Source organism: Malaclemys terrapin, chromosome 5, assembly GCF_027887155.1.
Source record: "Malaclemys terrapin pileata isolate rMalTer1 chromosome 5, rMalTer1.hap1, whole genome shotgun sequence".
NCBI lineage: Eukaryota > Metazoa > Chordata > Testudines > Emydidae > Malaclemys > Malaclemys terrapin.
Window position 1 is genome coordinate 134,570,237 of NC_071509.1, and position 20,121 is coordinate 134,590,357.

Here is a 20,121-nt window from a genome sequence, read left to right on the forward strand (position 1 = left end):
TAGGGTGTTGGAATAGATAGGGTGTTGGGGATTGGTCCTGCTCTGAGCAGGGGGTTGGACTAGATGACCTCCTGAGGTCCCTTCCAGCCCTGATATTCTATGATTACCCATCTCACTCACTATCAGCAAAACTATCACGTGTTATAATATAAAGACACAGATTTACCCAAGGTGAAGAATCCATATGTGGATGATCTTGTTTTGCTCCTTCCCTGGACACAAACTTGTATGTGTGTGTGGTTGGCTTCACTGAAATCCCCTTTAAAAGCAATAACAAATGTGAGATTGGTACTAGCGGGACACTGGGTTACTAGACCTAGCATCTCTTTCAAAGGCACTGAACTTGGTCCTAGGTCACAAATGAACAGGAGCTCAGTTCTCTCATCTTGTTAAAATACTTCGGTAAATTTATTGTGACTGTTAAAATGCACCATGCAAATAATTTCCCATCACTGGATCTGCTCTATCAGTTACAAACAGAAGTACATTTATGCAGAAATTGAAGTCTTTAGATCTGGCATGGAAGCAACTTCAGAAAACAACGAAAGCAGGAAGGAAAGCAGTAAACCAGCACGGCTAAGTGGCAAGACTCCAGAGGGTACCAGAGACAAAAGGATACACTTCTGGAAACAGAGACAGAACCCTGGCAAAACCAGTAAAATGGATTGAGAGCTTATGAGCGTTAAGATGAAATCCCCAGCAAAAGGCTATTAAAGAAACGCTGCAGTAGTTATGGGGTGACAGGCAAAGTACTGTCATGGATCAAAAACTGGCTAAGAGACAAGAAACGAGAAGTAGGAGTAAATGGTGAAGGTTCATCAGCAAAAGGTTAAGAGTGGGAACCTGAAGGTTCCATAGTGGTTCCCATGTTATTTAATATATTTATTATTTAGAAAAGGTGTGAGCAGGAAGGTGGCAAAGTTAACAGATGATACAAAATTATTTACGTTAATGATGACTGGAGCAAAACTCACCTTTTTTCAGCTCAACCTGGAACACGTTCGTGCTTATTTTATCTCTGACAAAAGCCTCCACTTTTACTAGCATAGTTATTCTGCTTTTCAGAGCAACACAACTCCCCTGCTCGTGTAGTTCTAATGCCACAGTGCCAGCATAGACATACATACCCATGTAGGTATAAACAGCCCTTCAGCTGCAATCTCACAGTGCTACATTTCCTTCATGAGTTGGAATGTTGGGAATCATTAGGAAAGGGATAGATAAGACAGAAAATATGTTGCCTCCATATAAATTCATGGTAGGTTCACATCTTGAATACTGCATGCAGATCTGGTCTTCCCATCTCAAAAAAGGTATATGGGAATTGGAAAAGGTACAGAAAAGGCCAACAAAAATGATGGGAGGTATGGAACAGCTTCCATATAAAGAGAAATTAATAAAACCTGAACTTTTCAGCTTGGAAAAGAAAGACGACCAAGGGGGGATATGATAGAGGTCTATAAAATCATGATTGGTGTGGAGAAAGTAAATCAGGAAGTGCTATTTACTCCTTCTCATAGCACGAGAACTAGGGATCACCAAATAAAATTAATAGGCAGCAGGTTTAAAACAAACAAAAGGAAGTATTTCTTCATACAACAGACAGTCAACCTGTGGGACTCTTTGCCAGAGGATGTTGTGAAGGCCAAGACTATAACAGGGTTCAAAAAAATAATTAGATAAGTTCAAGGAGGATCAGTCCATCAATGGCTATTAGCCAGGATGAGCAAGGATGGTGTCCCTAACCTCTGTTTGCCAGAAGCTGGGAATGGGCGACAGGGGATGGATCACTTGATTACCTGTTCTATTCATTCCCTCTGAAGCACCTGGCATTGGCCACTATCAGAGGACAGGATACTGGGCTAGATGGACCTTTGGTCTGACCCAGTATGGCCGTTCTTATGAGTGACCTGTCAAGTACAGCTTTTGAACTCTGCTGCCCAGGGGGCACAGGGTCCAGAAGTCCACCTTGCTCCTAAATGCCTGGCACAGTCTTCAATCTATCTTAGGCATTCATAGGGCTCCATCACCGAGCACTTCACAATCTGTAATGTGTTTACCCTCACAAGACCCCTGTGAGGCAGGGCATTATCCCTACTGTACGATGGGGAACTGAGGCACAGGGAGCCTGAGTGACTTGGCCCAGGTGACACAGGAAGTCTGAACAAGGTTTTCATAATTCCACACAGGAGTAGGTAGTGTCTGGACAGTGCAGGAAGAGACACTTCTGAGCATTCATGTCATTTCCCCACAGGACAGGAAAGCACATGGGATCGCAAAAGCTTCCCCTCTCCACTTGAAGCTCAGAACAGCCCTTCTCGTGGAAAACACAGGAGCTACCTGGCTGAGAGCAGGAAAAGTTCCAGGATATTCCTCTTGCACAACTCCCACATACCTTTCTGGGGGGATAGGGAAGGGGGGGAGGGAGAACAGGCTTACCCCTGCTGTAGAACAAGCAGGGAGTTCTCCTCCCCAGGCTTGTGGACACCAGGGGATCCGCACCACGCACAGACCACATGCATGGGCTCCCTGACCTCTGGGAATCATCTGTGTAACCCCAGCTCCTCTGTACCACCACTTGGATGGAGCCGTGCGGCAAGGGACTCCCCCGTGCAGCTGTCAATGGGACGCATGCTGCAGAGAATGGAGGGGCCGCAGGGCAAAGTTAAAGCAGGCTTAGGCCTAGTCCACACCATGAATGTTTACCAGCAATTCTGTTACCTGCCCCTATGCTGAGCACAACACAGCAGTCAGTGTAGACCAGAACTCACAGTGGGACAGTCTGCAGTACAAGACTTAAGCTACCTTCTTTTTTTGCCAGTTCCCTGGCAGGGCTTGCCTGGAAAGAAGAGGATGATGGACAACCCTAAACCCAGTCCAACCCCTCCCCACCCATAGGTCCTTAGCCCCACCGACAGCTCTGCACGATATCTGAAGGAGGGAGGGACTGTGATGCAGAGATGTGCAGTTCTTCCCTTTCCACTGTGTAAAAGGGTGTCAGCCAAGAAGGGTCCCCCTCCACCTGTGAGTCTTGGGGACATCACCTGACCCAAGGTACCTTGAAGTTAAAACATGAGAGATCACTCCCAGAGATGATGGGGGAGGCCAGTCTCCATTCGCCGCTCAGAAACTGTCAATTTGGTTGCCATCCAATGTCAGTTAAGATCTATGTACCTTAGACACCCATACTTTCAAGACCAGAGCAAATAAACAGCTATCAGGTGGCAGAAACTTACAGGCACTTCCAATATTGCCCAGAGCTGTATGTTTTTTTAGGAATACACTTACATTCTATGGTGTGTCTAGAATCTTAAACGTGCTGTTTTTAGAGGTTTCTCCTATGCAAAGCTGATTTCAGTGATTAACAGGTTGAAAACGTGAATTGTGATAAAAATGCAGCTACTTTCATTGGTAACCGAAATTAATCAGAACACCACGTAAAGGCATTATAAAAAAGCCCCTTAAATCAAACATTACGATGTCTCTACAAAATAAATGTTCTTTTTGCAGAAGCAGACTGGTTTATAACCTGGTTTACTAACCTCTGTTTCCATCCATGACATTCCTTCCTTGCTCTTCTGGGCTGGCCCCACGCTGGCCGGCAGCCCGTCACACTCAGCTGAGAGGCTTTTCTTGCCTGAGTCACACGCCTGGCCCCGCTGCCCATTTCCACACCCTTTCTGCAGCAGCGCAATTGCCATCCGGATCAGGTACAGCTCGATATTCGCAGGGACCAGTGCTCTAATCGCTGTCATTCTGGTTCCATCTTGGAAGGAAAAAAGAGAGAGATTTGAATACATTCCCCAAGTTCCTGAAGTGCTTCTCCAAATTAGAGCTCCAGGAGCACTCCGTTGAGCTTTGGGGAGGAAGGTTCAACCTCAACAGCCAGTGAATTTTCCCCTCATTAAAGCACAGCATATTTTACAGCAGGGAATGGGTTAAACAATACAATAAACTACAGTTCACAGCTTGAACTTCATCAGAAAGGAAAACATTAGCCCAATCGGCAAATCCTAACCTCACTTACAGCCATGCAACCCCACTGCAGTCAAATCTGGTCCCATAAGCCATCAGCACTCTTCCCCCCAACTTTCCTTCCCCTACTCCAGCCAGGCGCTGTACTTTAAAGGCAGCTAGGCTCTTCTACGGCTTTCCTCTTATTTTAAGACACTGCATCGACAATGCCCTTAATTAAGTTTCTTAGTGAAGAGGAGCACTGTAGGAGTCTGTCCACCTATGACTGGTAGTAGATGGAGCCAAAGGCTCACGGTAAACAAGTCATTTCAAACTCCTCTATTCCGCTGATTCATCTGCTTTTCAGCAGCACTGGCCCGTGCAACCCTGACTTTCTGTCCAACTGAAATTGCCACACCAGTTGAGTTTATGCCGTTGAAAGGAAGTTGAAGGTGTCTGGCTAGCCCTCTAACTGCTCCTAAAAGGGTTTCTGGGCTCATTGAAAAGCAGGAGTGTGAAGGGGTCTGGAAATTTCAGAGAAACTAAAACTGACCAAAAGCTAAAAGGACACTTTTATAAAAAAAATAAAGAAAAAAATATGTCTCCAATATCTCCTTCTCATAGCATAAGAATGTGTACCTGTACGTTGGTGCTTAAAAAGGTGGTGTGGCATTTTCGTTGTTTTATTTAAACAAAACATATTCAAAAAGGACCATGTCCAATCATGATATCAACTTTAACAATAAATGCTAGCCACAAACGTCTATCATTTCTTCATTTTTATCCAGAGCAGTGGTCATTTTCTCAGTTAAAAGTTTGTGTCTCTCTCTCATCTGCCCCCAAACCAGCAGCGGGCCCCCACACCTTGGGGTTGGGATAATGAACTGCCCTCCTGGCACTGATTCCTAAGAACAGCTGTCAGCCTCACCACCACAAACAACACATAACAGCACTTCTGGAATGCTTGCCACCTGACGTTCTCACGGCACTCTGTGAGAAGCATTATTGTCCCCATTTATAGATACAGGTTGGGATTGTCAAAGGAGCCTCATGAGTTTTTGCTCCTTGAGGTTTATGTGAAATCCCAGCCATAACGCTTAGCATTTACAGTAAATACAGAGCTGTGCACGATGCCAGCTCTTTATGAGTGTTACCTCAATAATCTTTCAGAGAGTTCATTGTTACTACAAGTATCTGTGATAAAATCAAACTAACCGGAATAACATGCTCGCCACATGTTAAGGTCATGAAAGGCACTTTCTAACTGGACTACCTCCAACTCAGCCAAGTGCTTAGGCATTGCATCACATACAATATGTGACAGAGCCAGTATACTAGGAGTCCTTCGCAACTTGGCCTAAGGGAGTATGTGCTCATTTGTCACAAATATCATTTGCTCTTACTTTGACATAACAAGGACTTATCTGTAATCACATCAGCCAACCTGGTGACGGCACATCCTAACAAGCCAAGCTCCCATGCTACAGGTCTGCCTGCACTCTCCTTAATACATCCCTCTGCAGCCTCTTTCCCCCATCCTCAGAATCACCCCAATGATCGAGTGATGTCACTATCAATCACAAACCCTAATGTCATGGCCACCTCTCCATCTCAATCTCCTCATCCAACTCTCCCTTGCCCCTCTAATCATTACACACCATAAGGTGGCGCTGGTACCTTTCATGAACAATTTTAATAGATTCACAGAGTTTAAGGTCAGAAGGGACCATTGGGATCAACTAGTCTGGCCCCCTGTATAACACAGGCCAGAAAACTTACCTGAATTAATTGCTGTTTAACTAGAGCAGATCTTTTATAAAAAATATGCAATCTTGATTTAAAGACTCCAAGCGATGGAGTATCCACCCACATCCCTTGGCCCATTGCTCCATCCAGTGATTGCCCTCACTGTTAAAAGTCTACATCTTCTTTCTAGTCTGAAATTTGTTGATCATTTAACAACTGCTCACACTCTGCTATCTAGAAATAAAGGGATGCACAGAACACAAATGAATCATCTCTGGGAAATATTGACAATATTCTTCATTTTACTTAAAAGGGACTAAAGTAGTTTACATCCAAAACCTTACAGAAAAGCTTAACAAGTGTTCTCCTGATTTTTGTCGTGAAGTGGAAGTAGATTTGTTGCAGAACTTGTTGAACAGAGTGCGGCAGCCCAAACACCACGCATTGTGTTAGCACATGGAAACAAAGGAGTAACTGACCATAAACGTGGCAGCCAGCTGTCACTGTCCCAGCTGAATGAAGTGCACAGAGTTAAACACTCCACCCTGTGGAAGTCATTGAGATTTTATGGGGTTATCTGTAGTACAGATAAGAAACTTATCTTGACAGTGCTGGTTAACAGGTACAAAGCTGAATTGCTTCTGGGCCCACAAGCCTTAGAAAGTGGCATGTGATCACTGACCTACCTACAGGTCAGCTTAGTGTACAAAGTCCAAAAATAATGGAGCCCAGCTCTACAGCAGGGAATTGCTGAGCTGGTGAGAATGAGTCTTCAGACTCCCAGAAATTCCTCTCCTTATTCTACGCTCCACGCTTTTCTCCTGCAAGTGTCAGTGACTCATGAATGGTCCTGGTAGAGTTGGGGGTGTGGAAAGAAGAGAAGACCCAGAGCATTCTTCCTTATTTTTACTGTGTAACGCCGACAGACCCCGGTCGTTGGAAGGGGGATTGAACCAGGGACCTCTGGAGTCTCTACCACATGATCTAAAAGCCAACTGGCTCTTAATTAAGGCTGTAGAGCAGACTCATTTTTATCTCTCTCTCTCTCTCTCTCTCTCTCTCTAAGCGGTCTCGGTGGCACTAGATGGGACAGAGCACCACACCCAGGAGGTGTGGGGGTTACAACTGTAATTGGTTTCCTGTTAAACAGAATGAAGATCATCATCACTATTTGCCATATTAGAGATCTGGGTTCTAGCTCCAGCTCTGCTAGAAGTGACAAATGCAACTTCTCCATTACCTCGCTTGCAATATGGAGGGATGAAAGCTGCTTCCTTCTGATGGGGAAACAACCACAGAGATGACATGACTCACCCAAGGCTAAGCAGTAGATCAGTGGAAAAGCTGGAACTCAAAACCCTGCTTTGGGGCTGCCAGTTGTGAGCTTAAATCACTAAATCAGGTGCCCATCTAACATTTATCAGAATTCTGATAAGTTTTAAAATGCAGGTAACAACCTATTTATTAATTTACTTGTCTGGTTCTTTTCATCACCCCAGTATCTTAAATGACCCAGGTTTGCAATGTGAGGAAATTTAAGATATTTTCAAGGATTCACTTGGCATGCTGCTGGTGCCTAAGTATAACTATTCACTGGGGCCAACGTTTTCAAACTCAGAGGCTGAAGTTAGGTGCCTAAATATGGACACAGTTAAAAAATTATGTCTGGATCTTTTTACATATTATTGAGACACCAATCTTGTGTCTGCACTCAACTCAGAAGTTATTAAAGAAAACTCCCCTCCTCCTCTCCTTTATGGCTTGAGGTTGTGGCTTTCCATGCACCCTTATCTCCCATTGGCTTCACACCTGAGGGGAACGTCCTTCGCCCTGCCATGATCAGCCTGGCTCAAGAATGGGTCCTCAGAGTGATGAATTCTCACCAAAGGAACAAACAGGATACACAGGTTTCTTGTTTGCTTTATTCATATCCCAATGACTGTCATTGAGACCTTCAGACTAGAGCTGTGCTTCTCACCTGAGTTGATGGGAGGGTTTTGGATGATATCAGTAATAACCTTCTGAACTTCAGGAGTCAGACCCGCTCGTTCTAAGTCGACTGGGTAGCCAGCTTTCATGGCTTCGGATAAATGAGACCCAACCACAGAGAGAGGCAGAGACCTGCTTTCACTTATACTCTTCTGGGGAAACAATGAGAGAAGAAATCTGAAGTGGTAAAAGTATATGAGATCTAACAACAAAAGAACCAAAGCTCTCTTTGAATCCCACCACTGACTCCTCACTTTCTCTATTATATGAAACATAAGCTTCTTCTCTTCACTTCCAATGCCTTTCACAGCCCATTCCCACTTACCTTTGAGCTTTCATTCAGTATCAAAAGGTTGGCTCCTGCCTCCAGTTGGCCCATGGCTCCATCCTTTATCACCCACTTGCTAAATTTTCAAACTAGCACCTTGGTGCTTTCTCCCATGCCCCGCATGCCTGGGAGGAGCTCCCCATAAACATCTGCAAAACTGACTCCTTATCCTCTTTCAAAACCTTCCTTAGGCTTGGTCTACACTGCATACTTACTTCACTATAACTATGACGCTCACGGATGTGAAAAATACATACCCCTAAGCAACATAGTTATATTGACCTTAATCCCCCGGGTAGGCAACGCTGTATCAGTGGGAGAGCTTCTCCTGCCGACATAGCTCTCGCAGAGGTGGAGTTATGAAGCCAATGGGAAAGCGCTCTCCCGTTAGCTTACGGCGTCTTCACCAGACATGCTACAGCAGCAAAGCTGCATCTGTGCTGATGTTCATTTGTGGTGTAGACCTGCCCTCAAAAGTCTCCTTCGCTGTGATGCCTACACAAAACATGACAATGGTTAGGCTGCTGGTGTGCTGCAATCACTGCCTGTCATGTCTTGATGTTTTCTTGTACTCTCCCTGCCTGTCTGTATTCATCTGTTGTTTCTTCTTTTATGCTTAGATTAGATAGGATAACGAGCCTTGTGGATAAGGGTGAAGCGGTGGATGTGGTATACCTAGACTTTAGTAAGGCATTTGATACGGTCTCGCATGATATTCTTATCGATAAACTAGGCAAATACAAATTAGATGGGGCTACTATAAGGTGGGTGCATAACTGGCTGGATAATCGTACTCAGAGAGTTGTTATTAATGGTTCCCAATCCTGCTGGAAAGGCGTAACGAGTGGGGTACCGCAGGGGTCTGTTTTGGGACCGGCTCTGTTCAATATCTTCATCAACGACTTAGATATTGGCATAGAAAGTACGCTTATTAAGTTTGCGGATGATACCAAACTGGGAGGGATTGCAACTACTTTGGAGGACAGGGTCATAATTCAAAATGATCTGGACAAATTGGAGAAATGGTCTGAGTTAAACAGGATGAAGTTTAACAAAGACAAATGCAAAGTGCTCCACTTAGGAAGGAAAAATCAATTTCACACATACAGAATGGGAAAAGACTGTCTAGGAAGGAGTACGGCAGAAAGGGATCTAGGGGTTATAGTGGACCACAAGCTAAATATGAGTCAACAGTGTGATGCTGTTGCAAAAAAAGCAAACATGATTCTGGGATGCATTAACAGGTGTGTTGTGAGCAAGACACGAGAAGTCATTCTTCCGCTCTACTCTGCTCTGGTTAGGCCTCAGCTGGAGTATTGTGTCCAGTTCTGGGCGCCGCATTTTAAAAAAGATGTGGAGAAACTGGAAAGGGTCCAAAGAAGAGCAACAAGAATGATTAAAGGTCTTGAGAACATGACCTATGAAGGAAGGCTGAAAGAATTGGGTTTGTTTAGTTTGGAAAAGAGAAGACTGAGAGGGGACATGATAGCAGTTTTCAGGTATATAAAAGGGTGTCATAAGGAGGAGGGAGAGAACTTGTTCACCTTAGCCTCTAAGGATAGAACCAGAAACAATGGGTTTAAACTGCAGCAAGGGAGGTCTAGATTGGACATTAGGAAAAAGTTCCTAACTGTCAGGGTGGTTAAACACTGGAACAAATTGCCTAGGGAGGTTGTGGAATCTCCGTCTCTGGAGATATTTAAGGGTAGGTTAGATAAATGTCTACTAGGGATGGTCTAGGCAGTATTTGGTCCTGCCATGCGGGCAGGGGACTGGACTCGATGACCTCTCGAGGTCCCTTCCAGTCCTAGAATCTATGAATCTATGAATCTATGAATCTATGCTTAGATTGCTCCGAGATGCTCTTTAGGGCAGGGATTGTCTTGTTGTTCTGTTTGTACAGCCCCTAACACAGTGGAGTCGTGGTCTGTGACAGGGGCTCCGAGGCACCATGGTAATACAAATAATAAATGATAATGCAAGGTGCTGCTGCTTCACAAACCAACAGCAAGAACAGGAGACCATCACATTCGACTACACAACAAGAACTCCAAACCACATCACAAGGCACATTTTTCTGATCTCTTTCAGACACTGAATCCAATTTGTAAAGAGGTTTCATTTCGAAAGATTATTTCTGGCTTGGAGAGCAACTTCTCACTGTGACCCTGAAATCCCAGGCGTAGAAAGGATTCTGCTCTGCATTCAAATGTCTAAGGAGCAGAACCCAGAGATTCATCCTCTAGCAGTGGCCATGGAGCCGCTCCAGACTCGCTACTGCACTGTCATGGGGCTAGAGCAAAAAGAGACAATGAGCTGTTGCCAGGACCTACATGCTACATTGGGCCACTGCATCTCCATGGTTTGCGCTATACCTCTGGCCTGCTCACAAATCGCCCCTACACTGCTACGGAGACAGCCACCACCAAGCTCTGCTCTGCTACCTGGAAGAAGTGGATCAATCCCTGAGCATGGCAGTCTGCACCATGCAAACAGAATCATATTTTCACCGCATATGGGGCCTTCCACAGCTATTTCCGGGGCTACAGGATGTCACTGGTGATGGAGAGACAGTTTAAGGACAACCTAGTAGCTGTAACTGTATAATCAGCTCAGCTCACTTGTAACGTTCGGTTTGTTAAAGCCCAAAACGTCCCCCAATAAAGCAGCCAATTATCTACACCTTAACTGAAAGAGATCTGTAAACGCAGCAACCCTCACCGACTCCTAATGTGTCTGTTGGCACCACCGGAATAGAAACGATAACAAACAAAAGCTGAGTATTTCAAGTTCTTTTAGGTGGACTCCATTACCCACAATCTTAGGGCAACCTCTTTGATTTTGCTTAACTAGAGTTGGATTTTTTTACAGGATGGATTTAAAATTAATTATTTTCCCTAGAATTAAGCTTTATGTTTCTTTTATTGACTTTCCCCCAGACAATACACACAGGGGAAATGCAATAATCACGGTTATTTGATCCTGGGCATCAAATTACCTAACGCTAATTGTTCTATTGCTTCTCGTTAATTAGTCCTTGGGCATTTTAATTTAGCGACTCTCTGACAAGGTTCACTCACGCACTCTTGGGAGGGACAAGAGGAGCTTGACGCTATTTCAGCATCATACTAACGGATCAACGAGCGATAAAAAGTGAGAGGCTTAACAAAAAAGATATAAAAGCAATGGATTATGGAACACTCCTTCAAAGGGCACAAAGCAACATGCCTATTTCTCCCAGTGTGTTATGGCTCTCTGCCTACACAACAAATTAATAAAAAGAGTTCAGTGCAAAGCCCCATGTTAAGGTCACGTTATGATTAGGAAATGGAGGTTGGCTATTTGTAAGTGGAGTTCTTTGAGACAGACTCTTGCATGTTCACTTCTGCGATGTACTGACTGGGAGCAGCCAGGACAGTGCCACCTTCTACCAGCAGTGCATGTCCGTGCACATCCCTCCCCCACCCCGAGCATTGGGGCGCGTTCTGTGGATGTGGCTATAAAAGGGGGGCTTGGCGCTACTGCCCTCTCAGTTCCTTCCAACTACTACAGTGGAATACCAAGTAACAGTGACATTAGGACACCACAGGAGCAAGGAACGCAGGTGGGGAGTGTGAATACGAAGAGTACACCTCAAAGAATTCCGATTACAAACACCCAACCTTCACTACTTCTTCGAGTGTCCTCTGCACATTCCCACTCTTGGGACAGTTTGACAAGCGGCACTGTAAATAAGGAAGAAGGGAGCGGAGTTTTAATTAACTAATGACTGAAGGACCACTCTGCCAAACTGTGCTTCAGAGCTGGATGCCAGATCCAATGCATAATGTCTTGTAAAAGCGTGACTTGAACTCCATGGAGCAGCCCTGCATATTTCAATATGAGGAATATGTTTGGAGACTGCTACAGACGTACCTGCCCTTCTAGTAGAATGGGTTCTAAGAGGACCAGAAGGAGAAAGGGAAGCTTTTTGGTAAAACTCCTCAATACAAAGTCTAACCCATCTGGATAGGGACTGTGCTGAATGGCCTGACCCTTAGAAGTACCAGCAAATGAAACAAATAACTTGGACGCAGACATGAAGTTCTTCATTCTATTCTAGTAATATAAGCTAAGAGCGCTCTTGTAAGCAATGTAATCTAGACTCCCCTTTATGTGAATTAGGTTTAGGAAAAAAATGCAGGTAAATTTATACTCTGATGGATACGGAACTCCGACACTGCCTTTGGAAGGAATTTAGGATGTGGCCTAAGATCACTTTATCTTTATGAAAAGTACTCTGGGGAGGGTGGTCTGCCATCAATGCATACAACTCACTAATTCTTCTAGTGGAAGAAATTGCTATTATGAAAAGCTGTCTTTATAGAAAGATGAAACAGAGAACAATCCCGTAGAGGTTCAAATGGGGAAGATATAGGTATATTAGTACTAAATTCAAATTCCATGGAAGGACCGGGTCATGAACTGGGGAATACGGATTCAATAAACTTTTAAAAAAGTTTTTCACCAGACTGTATGAGAAGGTGGCTTTAACCTTTACATGAGTATATACTGCTGCTATTGCTGACAGGTGGACTTTAATCAAGGGAAACAAACCCATTGTTTTTAAGTGTACCAAGTGTTCCAAAACCAGTTGTGTAAGGGCTGAATCTGGGTCAACATTCCTATCCGCTGCCCAAATAATTAATCTTCTCCATTTAAACTCTTAACTTCTCTCTGTCCTTGCGCCATCTGCCCACCCCTTGTATGAACTACAGAGAGGTGCCTACCTGGTGAGCAGACCTCCAAATCTTCTCTCTTGGATAGAAGAGCTACACTTGGGTTGATGCCTGGGGACCTCTCTCTGCTGCAAGGGCAGATTTGCCCTTAAATGCACAAAAGGTAATTCCAAGTCACAGTTCCCAGAACTGTGCAAATGAAGTATTTTGTGCACTACCAACTCCCGAGTGCCTGTCTTAGCCGATGTGAGTAACATGGCTGAGATCAGGGTGCAGAAAGAGTCACAGCTTTGGAAGTCTCCATCAGAAAGTTGCACTGATATTTCGTCTTTCAATTTTGCACTGAATTTTCCTGTGGGGCTTTTTTCAGGCCATTCGACTCTTACATGGAGGTACAATGCAAAGGGTTTGATTTTTTATATCCAGAACAGGGACATGGCACTCACCAGCCTGGGGCTCATCAGCAGTGTAGGGAGAATTTAAGGGAACAGCAGCAACTCCCTCAGTCTAGCCCTCAAGTCTCATGTTTTAACAAGTTTGCAATCCCCATACATACAATATTCCCACCACCTACTTTAGACAACCAGCATATCCACATCCCCACCAATGGGAAATAACTTACCAAAGACTGGTTCTTCTCGTGGAACAGCATGTACGTTATGAGCTGCGACTGTGGAAGGGGGCTGCACCCACCTCTCTTCTGGAGGACTGCTGGCCGCTTTTCCCTAGATCCGCAAGTAGGGAATGAGTCCATCTGTAAGGTGACAAACAAGAGTTAGCAGGAATAAAGCCCAAGAAATCATCCTGTCGGGTCATCTGCTCTGGAATTGGAAATGGAAGAGCTAGACTTTGAGCAAACTAAACTGTACAATCAGACTGTGTTCCACACAAAGAGTAGAACAATCCCAAGATGGTGCTTATAATTCATATGCACACGCGCACACACACACACACACAGGTGTGCTGAAGCAAGCTATAGGATAGTCTGCTTACATACCCGAGGAGTCACAAAATAACTGGTGTCTGGACTGACACACACCGGACTGGTTTTTAAAGTTTCTGAATTATAATAATAGAATCATAGAATATCAGGGTTGGAAGGGACCTCAGGAGGTCATCTAGTCCAACCCCCTGCTCAGAGCAGGACCAATCCCCAGGCAGATTTTTGCCCCAGATCCCTAAAATGGCCCCCTCAAGGATTGAACTCGCAACCCTAGGTTTAGCCGGCCAATGCTCAAACCACTGAGCTATCCCCTCCCACCACTACACTGTTAAAAGAGTTTGATACTCGTATGTACTGTAATATAGTAATGCAGAGTAATCTTTTATTTTTAAATAAATACGTGTTTTTGTGTATTCTGAGTTAAGAATTTTTTAAAAAAAACTTGACAAGACTCCTTCTCCCAACCTCACGCCACACGCACACAGTTCTGCCTCCACCGAAGGGGCCAAGACAGCCTACATCCCAGCAACCTGATCTGTGAAGCAGAGAGAAAAAACTCCTCACAACAGTGAGAAACACTCATCTCTACCCAACCACAGACAATTCAGCAGGCACTCTTCCTGCCTGGATGTATCTGCTGGTTGGGACTCTGCAGATGCTAGAGTGGAGAAGAAGAATCCTTTCACCTCTAGGGTAGCATAAGAGTGCAAAAACTCAGAACAGGATTTCTGCCACTGGCAGCACAGAAGCTCCCCTGTGCCTTGTCTGTCGCCACAATGACCAGCGAAGAAAGCACACTGGGACAGGGTGCCACCATATGGATAGTAATGGACAGCTCTTTATCTAGCGCTTTTCGTCATTAGATCCCCAAAGCACTTCACAAAGGACGTCAGTATCATTATCCCCATTTTACAGTTCACAAAACTGAGGCATGGAGCAGTGAAATGACTTGTCCAAAGTCACAGCAGATCAGCAACAGACTCTGACCTCCCAAATCGAAGTCCAGTGCTCTGTCCACTAGGCCACAAGAAGAGAATCACAAGGTTCAACGAGAGTATTGAAAGAGTGGGTCCACTGGCCAAAGCATCCTTCAGAACAGTCAGGTCCACCTGTCTCCCAGGATGGACCAATAAAATGGGAAGCAAAGATGAGTCCTGCCCTCAAACCAGGACAGGCAATAGTCTGACCCTGACAAAGGCAAATTCCATAGGTCTCAGTCTTCAACCCCAACCCAAATATCAACTCTGGGATGTACCAGCTTTGTGTGCGGAACCAGAAACATCTGAAAGAGTCCCATGGTTGTCATGGCAGCAATGAAATAATGGACCCATCCAGACCAGTTATTTTTTGAAAGGACATTCAAGACACTGAGGACAATCAGCTCAGTGGCTGAAGCACCAAACCAGACAGGAATTCCATCAGCTCAGCAAGGAAACCTGAGTGAAGAAAGACACCAGCACAAGCTACATCTGAGACGGTCCTAGGACTCAAGAGGGACCCTGACAGGAGTTCAGTGATGGTGTTTGTGTCTGTGTGTGTGGAGGGGAACCGCCTACATTTAAGATCAGATGCGAACAGCACAGCCCCAGGACTTCTGCAGTCCTCCCTATAATTAGAAATATCCATTTCTTTCCGCTAGAGATTTGCCAGCCACTATGTTTAGGGCCACATCCTGCAGTCTGTCTTTACTGGAAGTTTTGCCTGAGTGAATAACTGCAGGCTTTGGTCCACATTTAGCACCACAAATCAATACCGTTTAAAAAAAACCAATGGCTAACAAAACCCATTTTGCTTGTTTTCAAATATGAGCCATTGAAAGTCAAGAGCGGGAATGCTGATTGTATATAAACCGAGCCACTTTGAAAAAGAGCATTGATGACAAAAGAGCTCAGTCTGCAATTTACCATGGAGCCTAAAAAACAGGCTGCCTAGTTACGAGCTATTTTAAGAAAAACTGGATGCTTGCCACGCACTATTTTAGGGAGTTTATATATGATTTCTAAAAGAACGGAAAGCAACCTTGGGGAACTGGTGAATAATCAGGCCTCCTCTAGGTGTAACAAGATGTGTGCATTGATCCCAGATTCAGAAGATTTCATTCCCAGAATTGGCTGGCTAGGAACATTGGTGTACCCAAGCATGGAGTAATTTCTAACCTCTCCACTGCTGCCATTTGACCTTCCTTCTTGGGGAAGTAACAGTGAGGTTCCTTTCTTTGTTACCAGCACCACACGGGCATGTTGACTGTGGCCATTAGCAGGTTCCATTTAAAAGAAACCTTGTTGTAGGGCTCATCTCACAGCAGGTATTATTGCTCCATAGCTGCCAGTAGGAGGGGGATTAGACCAAGTGTTTCCTCACTTTCTAGTCCCTTCGCCAGATAGAGAGATCAAGCCAAGCCTTGAATTGCTAAGGCCTACATGGGATTTAGATGAGAGTCCCCCCCACCTTAGGGATGAGGCTCTCAACACCCCAGTGTTTTGCTTGTTCTCCAGGCCAGCCACGGCCGTTAATCTGTTCCACAGGTATTTATATAGAACGTATCCAGTATCATTATGCACTGGAACTTCTGGATCAAAATGATTTCCACGGCATATGAGAAGAAATGAACAGCTTCAGGCATAGGTGCTGGAACAAGGGGTGCTGCCGCACCCCCTGGCTTGATATGGTTTCCCCCATACACAGGGTTTACAGTTTGGTTCAATGGCTCTCAGCCCCGCCACTGTACTCATTGTTCCAGCGCCCCCGGCCACAGAGAAGCTTGTAATCATGACATGCCAAGCCCAGGGTGTGGGAGATCAAGCTTACCCACCCATCCCAGTAGCCACTTGTCAGTTATTCAAGGAGTGATGAAGATAGCCCCTTGAGTAACCTACAGGATGCTTAGCTATGATGTACATGAGACAGTCATATCTCAGGAGGGCACCTACTTCGCCACAGACAGATTGGGTAAGAGAAAGGAAGAATCCTTAACAAGAGATGGGAGAAAGAACATTGGAAACAGGAGAACATGAAGGGAAAAACAAGGGCATGAAGAAATGAAAGGAGAGGAGTCTATATTGTCTTTTGAAAACTTCTTAAGAAACCTGTTTAGAAGCACACTTTCTCTGGTCTACTTGTCATCCTCCACACTACCAACCAGACGAGCTGGATGCCACTACCTAGGCCCAGCAGTTTCTTAATGCAGAGGAAACATAATCAGCCCCGAGGAGGAGTGAGAGGAGGGCTTTGCTCAATATCAGCAACTTGAGGTGATTCAGGAGGACTGTTCACAGGCTACAACAAGAGCCCTGTCCTGTAACTGGAGGAAGGGCCGGGACTATGTCAGAAAGCCTGAAAAATGGGACTTGTAAATCCCAAGGTGAGGTAGATCACAAGGGCTCCAGCAGAGAAGCAGAAGGCTTTCTGAGGGAAAAATCTTACCTCCAGATTATTTGCATGGCAAAACTCCTTGATATCATCCAGGAGAGGAACCAACATGGCAGATTTTGCTTCAGATACGCCATCAATTCTCTTCACATTTTCAACAGTCGTAGGCCTATTTCGGGTAGAACAAGAACACAATGGAGAGTTACCGGGCTTTGCTGGTTTATGTTTTGGAACATGGAGTGTAGAACAGAACACGAATGACAATCCCCACTTTAACCACAGATTACACTGACAGGTGATCACTCTGCCATCACGGCACGGTCTGAGGTTTAGTCATGTTATTTTTCAAAGTTCTTATAAAAAGATCTGTGGAGGAAGTGTGTGGCTTTTTGCTAGGGCTTAATATTTTCTGGCACATACATTAGTCCTTAGTTGCAAAATAATGTATTTTTTTTAATGTTCTGTCATGGCAAACTGGCTATAAACTGGGCTTCAACCACTTGCAGGGGTCAAAAAGGGATCCCCTCCACAATGTATTCTGGGTTTTCTGTTTTTATCTTCTTCCTCTGAAGCATCAGAGATGGCCACGGCTGGAGACAGGACACTGGACAGGGAAGATCAGGGCTCTGAAGTGGCACCGAGCATTCAGTCTCTCAGGGGCTCGGCTGGCTGGTTCTTGCTCACATACTCAGGATCCAACTGATTGCCATGTGTGGGGTCAGGAAAGACTCTTCCCCAGGTCAGACTGGCAGGGACCTTGGGGGGGGTTTCACCTTCCTCTGCAGCGTGTGGATATAAGGGTCAGTTGCCCGGGTTATCTGGGTAAATCTCATCTATGCCACTGCAGGGACCTCAATCCCTGGTGCACCTCAGTCCCTCCTGTTCTCTCCCGGTGACACATTACAGCCTTGTCTCCTATGGACTGTATATCTTTAGTGTAATTTTGATTGTTGGGTTTGGTGAGAGGGTGCTAGGTGGAATTGGTGGCTTGTGATATACAGGAGATCTGGCCAGATGATCTGGAAGTCCCTTCTAGCTTTAAACTCTATGGGTTTGTTTACACGGCATAATAAACCTGTCTGTGTGACCTGCACTTGCAGATGCGGTGTTTCCAAGCCTGCACTTGAGTGTCCATACTGCACAGGAAACCCAAGCCTCACCCCTGTGCTGGCACAGCCATACTGCACTACGCAGACACAGTCACAACTTCAGCTTCTGTAGGTGAATACCATCATAACCTGGGTTCCTCGTGCCCTCACCAGCTGTGGCCACTCTATGGCTTGGATCATAGTGCATTATGGGAGAACTTGTCTGCCTATCCCACAGGAATTGAGCAGAAGTGTTTTGATGGTTTTTGCCGGCGAACATATGCAGCTGAGCCGTTTTGTGTCTGCATGCTCCCAGCAGCTGGAGCCATCAACATGGATCTCGACCCTGTGAAAGAACTTCTCCACCTCATGCTGTCAGTCCTATTTAGGGACACCGGTGGGGCACCTATGACTTTGCATTAGGCAACACACTGCAGAACCAGTTGCAGCTGTTATAGGCTGGGTTGTCTTACAATACTTGCTTTTATAGTGGGGAATCATGTAAGGAAGTTCATTTCTTCTCTCTATCTTTCTGGAGACTTTTATTGTAACACCCTGATTATTCATTTGTAGTACAGAAGTGCACAGAGTCCCTGGTCAGGTGACGGGGTAAGAGAGAGTCCCTGTCCTGAAGATCATACAATCCAAATGAAGACAAATGCAACAAGCTAATACAACGAACAAGCAGAGGGAGCAGGGAAGGAAGGGTTGAGCAGGGTACACTGCTGCTTCCCCTGCACCCCCATCCCCTCTCCAGCCAGCCGGGAAGGCATGGTTACAAAGGCTGGATACAAGCAAAATTTGCAGGTTTTAGTTTTTTCCCCAAAGCTACAAGCAAGGGGCATGTCTGATGCCCGCAGCCTTTGCTGGACACTTGCCTGGTCTTTACCACTTGGTGATTTACCATATGCAGCATGGTAGAAGTGGGTCTTGAAGAAGGAACCTGCTCTACAGTTTAGTTCAGGGAGAGGCTTCATGCATAAGCAGTGGCTTAGAAGAAAGCATGAATTTGCTTGTGGGAGAGGCTGATAAATGGACTACGAAGGCAGACCTCACTGGCGGTGGTAAAGCTTGACATGACAAGATACTTTCAGAAACAAGTATTGTAACAGAGTAATTCATACATGCAGTCAAATTTCACCTGTAGAGCTAAACCAACATAAGCAATAACTGCAACGCTGTTCTATCTGCATAACACCTGACAGGTTTCAGAGTAGCAGCCGTGTTAGTCTGTATCCGCAAAAAGAAGAACAGGAGTACTTGTGGCACCTTAGACACTAACAAATTTATTAGAGCATAAGCTGTCGTGGACTACAGCCCACTTCTTCGGATGCATATAGAATATATATATGTTCCATTCTATATGTAGTACAAGTACTCCTGTTCTTTTTGCATAACACCTGAGTTCACATAGTTCACATAGCTCCCTACACATGTTGAATGGAGGTAGCTACAATATCTTTGGTGCTACTAAAAATGCTAATAAACTTTACACATACATTTTCAGAACTTATGTGATCACAAAATTCAGACACACACAGCAGAAGCGTTCAGTTTGAGGAGTTCTTCCTGCACCTCTTGATAGTAACAGTGTACCAAAATGAGAATCCATTGAAGTTTTTCTTCAAAATTCAGTCAGATTAGTAATTCTGCTGATGCAGAAAGTTACTGAACTGGAAGCATGTGGAAAAACAGAATTCCTCAATATGTTTATGTAAAACACCTAAAATCTATGGCACATGAGAAGTAATGCATCATCATCATTTTCTGTTACTAACGTGGCTTGACGGAATGAGGGTAAGACTCTAGAACATCTTTGGACTTACGTGTGGTTTTCAAACGGAAGACTTTACCTTATCTTGGCCATGTCCACCAGTATTTTATTTGTTGCCAACACAGCCGGAGGAATATCCTTCTCACTGGCTAGCTTCTGTCTGGCTGCCAGCAGCTTGCCATATAGAACAGTCTGTAAAGAACAAAGCCAAA

General features: G+C 44.9%; 1 protein-coding gene across 1 annotated transcript in view; it reads right to left on the bottom strand.

Moving 5' to 3' along the window:
- The window catches only part of WRN (WRN RecQ like helicase), a 119,590-nt gene that overhangs the window by 7,812 nt on the left and 91,657 nt on the right, over positions 1-20,121 (bottom strand). The window contains exons 29-34 of the mRNA XM_054030237.1: positions 19,989-20,101; positions 17,102-17,216; positions 13,358-13,489; positions 7,679-7,841; positions 3,543-3,766; positions 167-259 (exon numbers count right to left, since the gene is read on the bottom strand). Of these exons, the coding sequence (XP_053886212.1) occupies positions 167-259; positions 3,543-3,766; positions 7,679-7,841; positions 13,358-13,489; positions 17,102-17,216; positions 19,989-20,101 (840 nt within the window). The remainder of the gene's footprint in view (positions 1-166; positions 260-3,542; positions 3,767-7,678; positions 7,842-13,357; positions 13,490-17,101; positions 17,217-19,988; positions 20,102-20,121) is intronic.